Source organism: Rhagoletis pomonella, unplaced genomic scaffold (genome assembly GCF_013731165.1).
Source record: "Rhagoletis pomonella isolate Grant_MI unplaced genomic scaffold, Rhpom_1.0 Rhpom_scaffold_00006, whole genome shotgun sequence".
NCBI classification, from domain to species: domain Eukaryota; kingdom Metazoa; phylum Arthropoda; class Insecta; order Diptera; family Tephritidae; genus Rhagoletis; species Rhagoletis pomonella.
Genome location: NW_023458560.1, coordinates 76,295,626 through 76,309,374, shown reverse-complemented (window position 1 = coordinate 76,309,374; position 13,749 = coordinate 76,295,626). Strand labels below are relative to the sequence as shown.

General features: G+C 34.0%; 2 protein-coding genes across 2 annotated transcripts in view; both read left to right on the top strand.

Moving 5' to 3' along the window:
- The window catches only part of LOC118741322 (cytochrome b5-related protein), an 18,646-nt gene extending 17,980 nt beyond the window's left edge, over window positions 1-666 (top strand). Inside the window, exon 6 of the mRNA XM_036473257.1 lies at window positions 46-666. Within this exon, the coding sequence (XP_036329150.1) occupies window positions 46-171 (126 nt within the window). The 3' untranslated portion in view covers window positions 172-666. The remainder of the gene's footprint in view (window positions 1-45) is intronic.
- Window positions 667-8,930: 8,264 nt separating this feature from the next.
- On the top strand, window positions 8,931-12,880 carry LOC118742117 (UDP-glycosyltransferase UGT5-like). The gene is made up of 4 exons (XM_036474079.1): window positions 8,931-9,117; window positions 10,588-11,224; window positions 11,892-12,063; window positions 12,137-12,880. Exons 1-4 carry the CDS (start codon window positions 8,931-8,933, stop codon window positions 12,878-12,880), a joined length of 1,740 nt encoding a protein of 579 aa, XP_036329972.1.
- Window positions 12,881-13,749: the final 869 nt, after the last annotated feature.

The following is a 13,749-nucleotide window of genomic DNA, read 5'->3' as shown; positions in this document are numbered from 1 at the left end:
ATTTTGCCACAACTGTATCCGATACTTTATGAAACACTGGACGAGTTTAAGGCGCAGTTGCGTGAATGCACTCACTTACAACACATAATTGGTCAGAATAAGCAGCTACTGCGTACGAAGCCAAATTCGTCACCACCGGGCAGTAGTGTGAAAGAAACTAAACGTGGTTAGGATCAAGAAATCGGAATCACAATTACTCACACTAGCGTTTTTGTACATTAGGGTGTACCTTAAAATATCAGCATCTTGGGGCAACCCACGAACGGGTCGGTTCCAGGGTTTAAAGAATTTATTTATTTTTATCGCAAAAGTTGCACAACATCCTGACTTTGCCAAGCTATAACTGAGCGAGTTTATGAATTTATATCAATGAGTTTCAATGCGCTGAGTTATAGATGCTCAAAATCGAAATTTGGTCGAATTATTGTGATAAAAAAAAATGTCAAACCCTTAAAAATTATCTTGTCTTTATTTTGTACGTGGACTTAAATATACGGCTGCCCCGTGTTCGTACTTTAAGGGCCACCCTATTGTACATAACGTAGCAGTGAGCAGTGGCAAAAGGAAGAAGCTCCTAACCCTTTTGTAATGATTGGGTCAAAATTACCCAATTCTCATGAAAAATTTCTTTAATTACACAGTTAGGTAATTTTAAATAAGCTGCGGCGTTATCTTTACGTTTTGCAAAAAACAAAAGAGTTTTTTATTTTATTTTGTTTTCAAGAAGGCGACATATGTAGTTTTTCAAAACACGGGGTCATTATGGCCTAAATTATTATTTAGTATTTAAGGGCAACTTTGAACCGGTAAGCACACATCACTTGCCGATAAAGTGTCTGATTGTGATGAATAAAATATTAACTGATTGAAATGTCGTTTTTTTCATAAAATTTATTCATTTATATTATTGGCTCAAAATGACCCAAAACATTATAGCAAGGGGTAAATTCCAAACACTGCAGAAGGGTTAAGTTCACCAAAAATCAAATCAACAGTTATACAGGCATATGCATCTACATATATACATATGGGTCATTCCATACAATATTTACACCTCAATATTTTTTTGGGGTGAAATATATTTTTTACATACCTTATCGAAAAAAGGAGACACCTATTATTTTATTTTGTCATGATATTCGAAAACTCGAAAAAAATTTCCCGAAATTTTGAACTTACGGAGAAGTATCTTTTTTCAATTGCTTGCAGTTAATAAACTATTTGTCGGAGAAAATCTGTTAGGGTATCAAAATGTGTGTAATTACCTCGGCTTTCCATGAGAGTGTGAGATAGATTAAAAAAAATTTGCATTAAAAAGTCACATTTCTTATTTTTTATTAACTTCGCCATGTTTGATTTTTATTTTTTTCAACCCGAATAGTTGTCAGACTTTATGAAGTACGCTGTAAAAATTTGACAATGGAAACACAAAAATTGTAGAAGTTACGAGTTTTGGTGTTTCCATTCTCAAATTTTTACAGCTTACTCCATAAAGTTTGAAAACTATTCAGGTTGAAAAAAATAAAGATCAAACATAATGAAGTTAATAAAAAAATAAAAAATAAAAAATGCGATTTTTTAATGCAAACATTTTTATTTTATTTTAATCTATCTCACATTCTCATGGAAAGCCGAGGTAATTACACACATTTTGATATCTTAACTGATTTTTTCCGACAAATAGTTTATTAACTGCAAGCAATTAAAAAAAGATACTTATCCGTGAGTTCAAAATTTCGGCAATTTTTTTTTCGAGATTTTCGAATATCATGACGAAATAAAAAAATTGTTGTCTTCTTTTTTTCGATAAAGAATGTAAAAAAAAATATTTCGACCAAAAAAACAATATTGAGATGTAAATGTTGAATGGAATGACCCATATGTATTTGTATTAATTTTGGAAAAAAAACATATTTCTACCTGCAAAGTGCTTTCCTTCAAATGACAAAGCCACACTTACATACAAATGCGCTTCATCCTTTTCAGCAGAGGTTAATTTCCAAACGATTGTCTCAATATATTTTTGCTTAAATAATACAACTAAAAATATTAAATAACTATGACTTAAAATTTGTGATATTAAATATTTTTACTTTATAAATGCTTACATATAAGGCTTAAGGGGTTATATCCAACTTTAGTGTAAATATTTATATGTAAAAATGAATTTCGATACTTTTTTATATATACATTTTTGTAATAAAAACATTATATATACTATAACCAGGACCGTATTAATATCTGTGGGGCTTAAGGGTTAGAGGAAATGTGCAGTCCCTATAGCGATTACCCGTAGATTAAATGCAATGCGTTACCTGTTAAGCCCGGGAACCATTCAAGACAGCGAGGCTAGCGGAAGCCCGACAATGTTCGGGGGAGTAAGAAAAGTTATATCCTAAGTTAATATCGTACAAGAACTTATTTGTCCCGATGATGTAACGTGGGCCCAGAATAGCGAAGAATCACTCGCGATGCTACTCAACGCGCACACTTCCCAGTAGGAATCTCAGAGTCGGAGCCGACAGCTGATGGCAGCCGAATTGTCAGATCTGATTGTTGCATGTTTAGTAATTCCGGTCAAGATTGAAGAGGCGATACATACCTTCTCGGAATTAAAATCACCTAGCATAGACGGTATTTTTTACCAGACTAACTTCAAAAAGCTGGAAACTTATTTTAGAGTACTTTTGTGACCTATTCATAGCCTACATATCTACATCATGAGGAATGCACCAGTTGTCTTTCTGCCAAAAGCAGGTAAAAGCAGCCCTAAAGATTATAGGCCTTTCAGCCTAACACTCTTTCTAACGTAAAGGATGAGATGAGATTAAATGAGAGACAACTGTCGAGGCAAGGCTTTTTGCATCGGGGCAGACTTAGGTTCAGAACGTACGCTAACGGTAGTACGAACCGGGAGCCCATACGTCCTTTAAACTACCACATCGTTGCAGTATTTATTAATAAAGACAGCGACAGAGATACTAAAGATTAACCCGCCAAGCGAACTGACAAACATCTGTCAGGCGGCCACTAAAGGCGTATTCACCATTCGTGTCCGGACACTTTTTGTTAGTAATTTTACGCGTTCCTTTCCCACTTTGTCTCAATGAGATCGCGACCAAAATCTGCTGAACACTCTTTGTTCGAATCAAACTGATTTTGATTTTCCGTCCGACGGGATGATTTGAATTAATTTAATTTAATTTGTAAACCCCCTAAAAATATTTTAAATGTCCAATGTGAAGGTTTCTTAATAATCTTCCGTTTAAAACCTATATTTTAATTTTTCATATAGCTTGCGAATAATTAATTTCCATTTGACTTTTAAAACATGTGGTAGCCTCTTTCAAAATATTTTCAAACTACAACTTTTTCAAGCCACTTGACAACCAATTTTTTATATAATTTATAATAAATAATTCCCTTAATTTAAGTTGAATTTAATTTTTTAAACAGGTGGCAGCCCTTTTCTATGAATATGGGATGATTTCATATATCTCCATACTAAGTTGCAGTACTATATATATACAAATATTTTCTGAGATATGAAGTATAAAAAAATCCATTTGTTTGGGAGGTGCCACGCCCCATCTTCTAATTGAGATTTAATCTAACCTATATTTTGTTTTGGGCTAGATAAGACCAGATTACAAAATTTCATGATGGCCGGTTACGGATGCCGAAGGTATCTTGTATTGACATACTGGGTTAGGGACTCTCTTTATATATGTACCTACAGATCGCAGTGTCTCTTGTTTTGATATACACACACACTGGATTATTTACTACTAACTCCTACTCAACTGCCTCCAAAAGGAAGTTATGATACACATATGTTTTTTGATATTCTTAAAAAAAATAACAAAGTAATTTTTCAGCAAAGAACAAAACCAAAGTTATGCGGTAACATAGGTATTTACATAAAAAAAAAATTATTTCGATGAATTGATAACCTCCTCCTTTTTTTGAAATCGGTTAAAAAAGATATCCGCAAAGCACAGTTTTTTATTGCCATCTCAAAACGTGTAAAACTGGGAGCTTTCAAATGTGAAGATAGCAGCCGAGTTACACGTGTAAAAGTATCTATCAACGTAATGTGTAAATATGTTTATAGTTGCAGTGTGAATTAATTAAAGTGTCTGGAGACGGCAAGTAATCGTTGTAATACAGGCAATCTTCGATACAACAACTAGGCACGTAATTAACACATTTTTTTAAATTTATAGTAAATTAGCCAATGTCTGCTTGCTTCGTGGCGCCTGATAAGAACTTTTCCGTTGGCCAAGGCAAAAATAGCATTGAAAAAAAACACGCTTTTTAAAGTAAAAGCTCCTCGTTTAGGTTGAAACGACTAAAGAGCAGAGCGCTCCTCACATATAGGCCAAGACGAATAGCGCTGTGATATCAAATGGAATACTGATCGCTTTTGGATGTCATGAGCTCTGCCGATGGTCATATTTCCACCTTCTACTTCTATGATCTTGGAACTACAAAATTGATCCGATGCGTATTATATTATGTAAGCCAACTAAAATCATTTTAAGGACACTGAATAGTACACAGATGTGTGTTTTTGTTTTTTTTTTTTTTTTTTTTTGAGGAGGGCGAAGAATATTTCCTAGCTAATTCGCCACTTTTACAATTCTTAATAACCAGGCGTCCACGGACATATGCATATTAATTGATTTTCGGATCAGAGATGTAGGGCATTCAGCAAAGAAATTCGCTTTGTCTATGCCTGATTGCCACAGAAGGAAATACTCGTTGGTCCACTCTGAGTATTTGTTCAAAATCTCTTGCTGTCTCCTAATTGGCAAACACTTCTTCTTGATACACCCATGATGCGGTGCCTAGAAAATCTGAATGACCAGAGATTCCCTTGATACGTGAACTGGTGTCTTTGAGTTTTCTAGTTGCCTATAATAAGACCACATACGCAAGTTATAACCTTCGAAAATTTGACTAAAATCTATGCAGTGGTTTTTGAGTTAAGTCCGAACAACAAAAACGGCTATCATTTTATATATAATCGATTAGTTATATTTATTGAATATAGAAAGGTTCCGAAAAAAGTCAAGCGTTCGATTTCCTGTTACAACACACTCACATACATATATATATAAATATAAGTAGTATAACGAATCGTTGCATAGAAGTTCGTTATAAGGAAGCTGGACTGTATAGGTATAGTATAATTAATACCTTTACTTCGCTGATAAGTAGCACTGAGCAAATAAGTACATTACATTCTCAAACACTTTTATCTTTTTTTCTTATTTTGCTGCCTTTTTTGAAGGAATACAGTTGAAATAAAAAGCAAATAATTATATTTGTAATTTAAGCATTTATAAATATAAACTGATTCTGTTATATATATATGGGCAAATCTCCGGAACCGTGTGCTTTTGTTTCGCGCACCTTTAAACTAATTTTATTAATGTAATTTCCTTTTTATAAAAAACTTGGGTAATTTTGACAACAAATGTGGCGAGTTCTTGTAACTTGTTTAATTTTTTTTTATTGCAATAATGCCATTTTTATTTTTATAAGCAATCAAAGTAATTAAAATCATAATTTTTACGCAAAACGGAGACTTTCAATAATCATGGCGAATAGTAAATGTAATATTTGAAAATGCATTAGGCTCCTCATTGGTGATAAACTGTCTAAGGGTCTAAGTAGTTCTGATTTTTTATGTTTTTTTTAGATAATTAAGGCTAAAGTTGATTACTTATTGTAAATTCTTGGTAAATGCATTTAAAATGATTCTTGCCGAAATGAATGCATAACTTATATATTCAAAAAATTTCACTCAGACCCTTATGATTCGAACCCCTTCAAATATTGTCTGAATAGGTCTTGGCGTGGATGACTTCAAAATGTCCCTTTTTGGATAGCACACTGACAGACTAAAACATAACAGGTTAGCATTAAGCGTGATCGCTAGATAACATTCTTCACAAAGTTCGTCGAAAATGCTAAATACATTAAATTATTTTTGTCTAAAATACGACCAGGAATTTTTATGTGTATATGTAACGAATTTTTAAATATTTACTCCAAAATGATATTTTCAATGAATATTAAGCGAGAATTAGTTTTTCGAAAAATTTTTTTGAAACCGGGCGTGGCCCAGCCATTTATGTCAAATATTTGTATCTCGAAAACGACTTCATCAATCTGTACCAAATTTGATATACACATTGCGCCTGACCTTCTTAAATACTATTTAGAAAATTTTTCAAATCGGACAAAAATCAGGCGCTCTAGAAGTATCGCTAAAATTGAGTTTACAAAAATTATCGTTTTTTACTTATGACTCTTTAAGCATTTGAAAAAAAGGAACAGTCCAGCGCCTTCGTCTTGGTCTGCAGGCTGTATCGGAGATACAGCCGCTATATTTAAACGTAGAATACGTGGTATGGTTAAGAGCATATCCAAGTCAAAAACGAAATCATACACTAAGAAAAACCAACAAAATATCGATTATATCGATAAGTCCCGAGAATCCCTAAAATCCCGAAATAGTTCCGAGATTGAGTCTCTGTGCCTTTATCTATATCCTTTTCTCTACAACTACCTTTATTTTAATCTTTCTTCCTCTATCTTCATCTATACTTTTATCGGTATCCTCATCCGCATCTTTTTCTTTATATTTATCTTTGTTTTTATTTTTATGTTTTTCATATTCTTCATATACATATTCCCCTTCACCTTTGCACTTATACATATAAGTAAAGTGTTTAAATTTACCTTGGTCTTCATGTTTGTCTTTATCTTTACTCAACTTTGTTTTTGTGTTTATTTTTACCTTGGCCTTTATCCTTTTCTTTATCTATGTACGTCCTCACCTTTACTTTTATTCTTGGATTGGACTTTTTCTAAATGTTGTTTCACTTCGAAAAGTCTTCGCGTATTATGCATACATGTGTTCATATATGTATGTACATATATAATATGTATGTACATATGTATGTATAGACATACATAGATTACTAAAAATAGAAACAGATCCACATTAACTCAACATATGTACGTATGTATGTATTTACATATGTACACACGCTGCGATTAGGTTATAAATAGCGCGCCTCTGTTTATCAAAAGCCGCATTACATACGCATACATACTTTTTGTCTCCTTCCCACACTTCCAACATATGCACGTGTTTGCAAAATGATGACGAGGTGATTTTGTATGGAAAATCATTTATGCCCATATATTTGAATAAAATAAACATATATAGAAGATATCAACCAATACTTCCCATATACCAAACGAAAGGAAAACTCTTGAAGTTTTGATTAAAGAAAACAAAACCAAAATCATTCGAGCGGTTTTCGAGCATTTTGGTAATGAAACAAATTTGCAAATTTTTTCAACAATTTTTTGCCTTAAAATGCTCAATATTTGTTAAATTTATATAAAATTTGTACCCGATAATATTTCTACTGCTCCAAAGAACCTATATCCCGAAAATGAAAGTTATATATGCCAACAATAAGTTGCTAGAGCACTTTAAAGGCTCAAAATTGACCCCAAAATAAGGCAATGTTTACCGTTGTTTTTACGACAGAAACCGAATTGGTTATTTACAAAAATGAATCTGTCGACAGGTTTGGAATTTTATCTTTGAAACGCCCCACTTTTCTTTGAAATCGCTTTATTAGTTCTCGTGCAATAAGCGTTTTTGTGAAGCTCTAAAAATTACAACTACAACATTTGAACATAGCCCCCATACCTTAAGGTAAGACGTATTCTACGTCAAAAAGTTTATCAATCAAGAATTTAATGTTTCTTCAATAGATTTCAAAAAATTTAATGTATAATTTATTTGTGTGCGTTCAATTTAAAAATTTACGTTTTTTTAGCGCGGTTCCGAAGATTTGCCCCTATATGTATGTGTTTAAGGAAATCAAGATACACGCGATTCGTTTATTAGGGCTAAGTACTTTGGCATATGATACGCCTGTAGTCCATAAAAGTTTAGCGGTATATACACATACTGACATATTTACCCTTAGTCTGGCTTTTGCAAGTTACATAAAGTGAAAGCTTCTGTTAGAAGCTTGATTTACACATTCAACTTTCACAGCGTACAACTATAAAAAAAAATTGTGCTTAATTGGGGTTTTCAGTGCAGATTACTGATGGCAGACTCGCATCTTACTTTCACATTAACGAATCCAATATCGAAAATTGGTGTTGAAATCTGTGCTATTTTATGATATTAGGAAATGTATTTTCAATAGCCAGACATAAATCTGGGTCTCTTCAAAACGACCATCGTGAAATGTATGTGGATATGTGGTTACGGTTTTGGAAATCACATAACGTCGCTTAGCGCGCAATAACGCGGCGTTTAAGGTGGCTGAGAAAAAAAATCATTGTGTGTACCCTGTCTCAGTGCTGGCCTACTTTACAAATTTAATGGTCTATAATTTTAGGAGAAGCTCATATTCAAAAAGATCAGTTAGGAAACCATTCAAAAGTCTATAAGAAAATAAGTTTATTTGCTCGCGATATTGCACGCCAAGCGACGATATGTCTAATCGAAAATACGAATATCCAAGCATATTCAACTTTTAATATACTACTTTCCTCATATTATGCATATATCTATAATGAATATTTTTGTTTCTATTTATGATCTATTCTTATTGCATTGAACTATTCGTTTTTTTTATTATATACATACATATGTACATACATACGTAAACACATATGTATGTATATTATATAAGTATGTCAGCATCACGTTAAATACATCTTAATTTATATTGATGCATATGCAAAGGCGTAGCTAGGGTTTTGAGAAGGGATGCTCTGCCAAATCGACTATGTATTATGTGAAAGACTTGGGCCCACCGTCTAAGACGTGATTGGGCTTTATCAGTGTTGCATTATATCTGGTAAATCAACCATAGACCATGCGTAAATTCTTAGAAATGAATGCCGAGAAGTGGCAGCCTTCGATTACACGAAAAGGAGCTGCCCAAAATCCCGCGATGTCTGAATTTTGTATCCCCGAAAAACTAATACTGCTTTGCATTGAGAAATACCACCAGCATAGCCAACTTTGGAAAGGACTCTCCAAGCTCTTCGATACCAAACCAGGTTCCAGAGGGGGGGCAACTGATAACAAAATGATCGGTCTCAGTAAACTCTATGTTTATTCTGCCTTTTCCAAGTTGGATACGGAAGCATAGCGAATGAGTCGGGGGGTAAACGAGCAGCAGACGAAATATTTCCAGTCAAACAGTCGCACCTCGAAAAAATAGAAAAAAACAGCTTGACACCAAAATGATGCCAGCGTAAGAGAGAAAGGATTCCTCTGTGATATAAAGACCAGGTGAAGAAGCATCTCAATTGTCATCGGTTGGCACAGAAGAGAAACGTTTGGACTCGGCCAAAGTCGCTTAGGATGTTGCAGCGCCAAATAAGAAGAAGAAGATGAAAGGAAAAAATGTTTTTATTAAATACAAGTTAAATATACACGCGACGCCTGTTGGCATTCTTACCCCTGTATTAAATATGTTTGTCCTATGTAATATGTAGTCCTATGAAATGTTAACTCACGGCACGAATTACTATCCCAGATAACAAAAAAAAAAATAAGATAACAATTTTCAATTTTTCACGGTATTAGCTTAAGATTGGTAATTTGGTTTGTTTGGGTCGAGAAATTAATTTCTGATATATATGTACATACATATGAAAATTCGGTAAGATTTAAAACCGAATTTGAGTCCAACCCCCTTTAAAAAGTAAAAAAAAAACGCACTAATTTCACTTTTGTTTGTTTTATCTCAACACTTCTTGCAAACGTTCGAAAAAGGTGGAATGGATCTCTCCCCCACGACTGCTTGTGGCACTGCAAATGTATATAAATAAATGTCGCCTTTTAAAACTATTCATTTGAAAGTACTTAATAGTGATTTTCATTACATCAACTTATGGCTATCTTTATTTCCATCCGTGCCTTTAGCGCTTAAAACCAAGCACACATTAATTCATGAAGAGCTACTTAATGTAATGTGATAAGCAGAGATAATTTTTGTATACTAAATATCAGTAGGGGTCTTCATCTAAAGTGATAAAGTGGTGAATTGCTTAAATTTATCAATTTATCCGCATTCTTTCATAAACGCACCTTGGTTAATATTTAACTACATGAAACTATTTATTATTTAACTTACATTTCATTCTTACCTCGTCCATTGTGTTCATTTGCCATTATGTGTTCGTAGCAAAAGCGACTACCTGGCAACCTGTTGAGGGTTGATTTTTGCTGAAATTTATACATTTATCCCCCCACGTCGTTTGATAAAGTGATAAACTTTGGTTAAATAGATTTCCATACAAAGTTTGACAGTTCATTTATCAAAATGATAAACTTATCACTTTATCAAGTTTATCAAGAGTTTATCACTTTTGATGAAGACCCCTAGTATGTATATATTAGTCTCCGATTTGAATACTTCAGCCAGTAGTTATTGCAAATTCAACCAGCCATGGCGCATTTCAGTGCAATCAGCAGTTTACTGTTAGTTAGCGTAGCATTAATTGTGATATCTTCATTCGTAGTGAAACCAGCAGATGGTTCGAATATTTTGGGGGTCTTTCTCAGTCCCTATCCCTCGCATCTGATCGTGCATATGTCGGTGGTTAAAGCGTTAGCCGAAAAGGGACACAATGTGACCGTTGTTAGTTTGTTCAAACCCAAAGTGAATCATAAAAATATAACCAACATTATTATACCACCTTTGGAGAAGCATCTGCCGAGTTATCAAGCAGCGGTGGCACGTTTGGCCAATAGCAAAACGACTGTTATTGAATTGTTTGGAAGTCAATTGACTTCCAATCGGGTGTTGATGGATATGCAGTTCGATGCCTTACTGGACAAACGATTTGTCGAACTCTATGAAAACAAAGACAATAAATTCGATGTGGCCATATTGGGTTTCTTCATGAATGATTTCAAGTTGGTGGTTGGCGCAAAATTCAACTGTCCGATCATAGTAAGTTGGATGAACCAGCCTATGGAGGTAGTTGACGATCTGATGGGCAATCCAACAGAGCTCTCGTATTTGCCGACAATGGAGATTTCCATGAAAGTGGGAGAAGTCATGGATTTTCCAACGCGTGTTCGAAATTTTTTTCTCACCACCGTTTTAAAAGGAATTAGATTGATGCTAGATCTAACAACGGAAATGCACTATAAGTAAGTTAAGAAAAGATATTTAGTGCTAATTTTTAGGTTCTTTAATGGAAAAAATTCGCTAAATTTTAATCTGAAGCCTAAATTTACGTTGTATTGAGTACTATCGGTTTTTGGAGTTTGTATTTAAAATTATTGAGTAAATATACTATTGAATTCAATATGGTCTACACGTGGCTGATTAAAAAAAAAAATATTTAAAAAAAATTATTTGCAGAAAAACTTTCAATATTGTTTGGGTACAAAAAAAATCACTTGAATTATCACTAAATACTAATCTGTTGAACATAGTAAAAAATTTTTTAAATAATACATTATATAAAATCTACCAGTAGAAGAAAAACCCATTTTACAAAATTAGAATCGATCGGCCCTTTTTCGGCTTTTGGCGTTCTCTTAAACTTTAGCATTACATTTTTGCTGCTTCAACTATCACCTTCACACTGATCATGCAAGCAGGTGCAAAAGTCGGGACCCGTCTTCGATGGCTTTCGATAGCTGAAGCATTATTTTAGCCAACCCAAAAGAATAGAACCCCAAAATCGATAGTTTACTTTTGGGCTTATGGGGGCCAAATATCACTGCGGGCGGGCATTTGCTAGTTATTAATAAAAAGAGAAAAAAATATTTATATTAATTTCTTGAATTTTCATTTGTAATTTTATTTCAGTAAATTCGTTGCCGCAGATCCCACTCTACCCTCATATGAATTTATGAAGAGAAACATCTCAATTATGTTTTGCAACAGCCATTACAGTGAGGGCCCAATAAGACCACTCACACCTGCAACGATTCTCATTGGTGGCATACAAATCAAGGAAAAACCAGATCCACTCGCCAAAGTGAATAGTCATAGAAAAAAATTTAAAAATAAAAAAAACACTTTAATAACTGACTTTTTATGCAAAATTTCAGGACCTTTCGAAATTGCTTTCTGCCTCGCAGGAACACGGCGCAATTCTCTTCAGTTTGGGCTCCTACATTACAGACTCGCATGTCAAACCCGAAACTCTACAAATTATTTACAAAGTACTTTCCTCGCTCAAACAAAATGTGATTTGGAAATGGGAGAACTTGGCCCATACACCGGGCAATGCTTCGAATATACTCTACCAAAAATGGCTGCCACAAGACGATATACTCGCTCACCCTAATCTCAGACTATTCATTACGCATGCCGGCAAGGGTGGCATTGCAGAGGCTACATACCATGGCGTGCCGATGGTTGCATTGCCGCTGTTTGTTGATCAGCCCGGCAATGCGCAAAGAATGGTACAAGCCGGCTATGGTATACAGTTGGACATAAAGAAACTCACCGAGCGTATATTTCGAAATGCCATCTCTGAGGTGCTGACAAATCCCAGCTACGTAAATAAAGTGAAAGCGTTCTCCAGGCTATATCGCGATCGACCGTTGAGCGCCAAAGAAAGTGTAGTCTATTGGACGGAATATGTGATAAGGCATCGAGGCGCTGCACACTTACAGAGTCCATTGGTGAAAATGAACTACATTCAAAGCGCAAATTTGGATGTATATTTGCTCTTAATTGGCGCACTTTTCATTATTTTGAAGTTGCTCCAGCTAGCGTGGAGATATGTGAAGAAATTTAATTTATTTGGTTATAAATATTCTGAAGTGCAAAAGTCGAAGAGCGAATAAATAAACATTACTTCAGTATGTACATTAGGGTGGTCCAAAAAAAGTAAAGTCGGAAATTTAATGCTCTCACCCGCTAGGATTGTTCTATACCGAAAAAAGTATACCCCTGTTTTTTTATTTTAAAATCAAAATATATTTAGAGGTCGCTCAAAGCGCTCAAAGTTTCCCATGTATTTTGTATGGGCAAAAAAAGACTTTTCGTAGAAATGGCATAGAATCCATGAAAATCAAAATTTTTCAATCTGAAAACTCTGCTTCTCTTCAGAAGACTTCAGAGAATAATGTCCAATTGTTTATTTAAACATTTTTTAATTTTAACTATTTTTTAAGGGTCCCCGAAATATCCAAAAAAAAATCAAATATACAAACAGAAATATACAAAAGAAAAAAAGAAAAAGTAGTTTAAATTAAAAAACGTTTAAATAAACAATTGGGCATTATTCTCTGAAGTCTTCTGAAGAGAAGCAGAGTATTCAGATTGAAAAATTTTGATTTCCATGGATTCTATGCCATTTCTACGAAAAGTCTTTTTTTCACCATACAAAATACATGGGAAACTTTGAGCGCTTTGAGCGACCTCTAAATATATTTTGATTTTAAAATAAAAAAACAGGGGTATATTTTTTTCGGTATAGAACAATCCTAGGGGGTGAGAGCATTAAATTTCCGATTTTACTTTTCTCCCATACATTTTTGGACCACCCTAATTTGCATACATGCAAACCTGACTAAGTACCTACTAAGATAAATGTAATTTAGATATTTGTATATGTAAATAAAAATGAAGATTATTCTGTGATTATGATACGCGATATACATATGTATCTTTTTAATTGCTTTTGGTGCAGCTATTATGGCTATAGGTGCAT

Coding starts and splice junctions, on each gene's coding strand:
- LOC118742117 (XM_036474079.1), top strand. CDS start 8,931: ATGCGTAAATTCTTAGAAATGAATGCCGAGAAGTGGCAGCCTTCGATT. Junction 9,118..10,587: donor GCTCTTCGATACCAAACCAG/GTTCCAGAGGGG, acceptor CTTCATTCGTAG/TGAAACCAGCAGATGGTTCG. Junction 11,225..11,891: donor ACAACGGAAATGCACTATAA/GTAAGTTAAGAA, acceptor ATTTTATTTCAG/TAAATTCGTTGCCGCAGATC.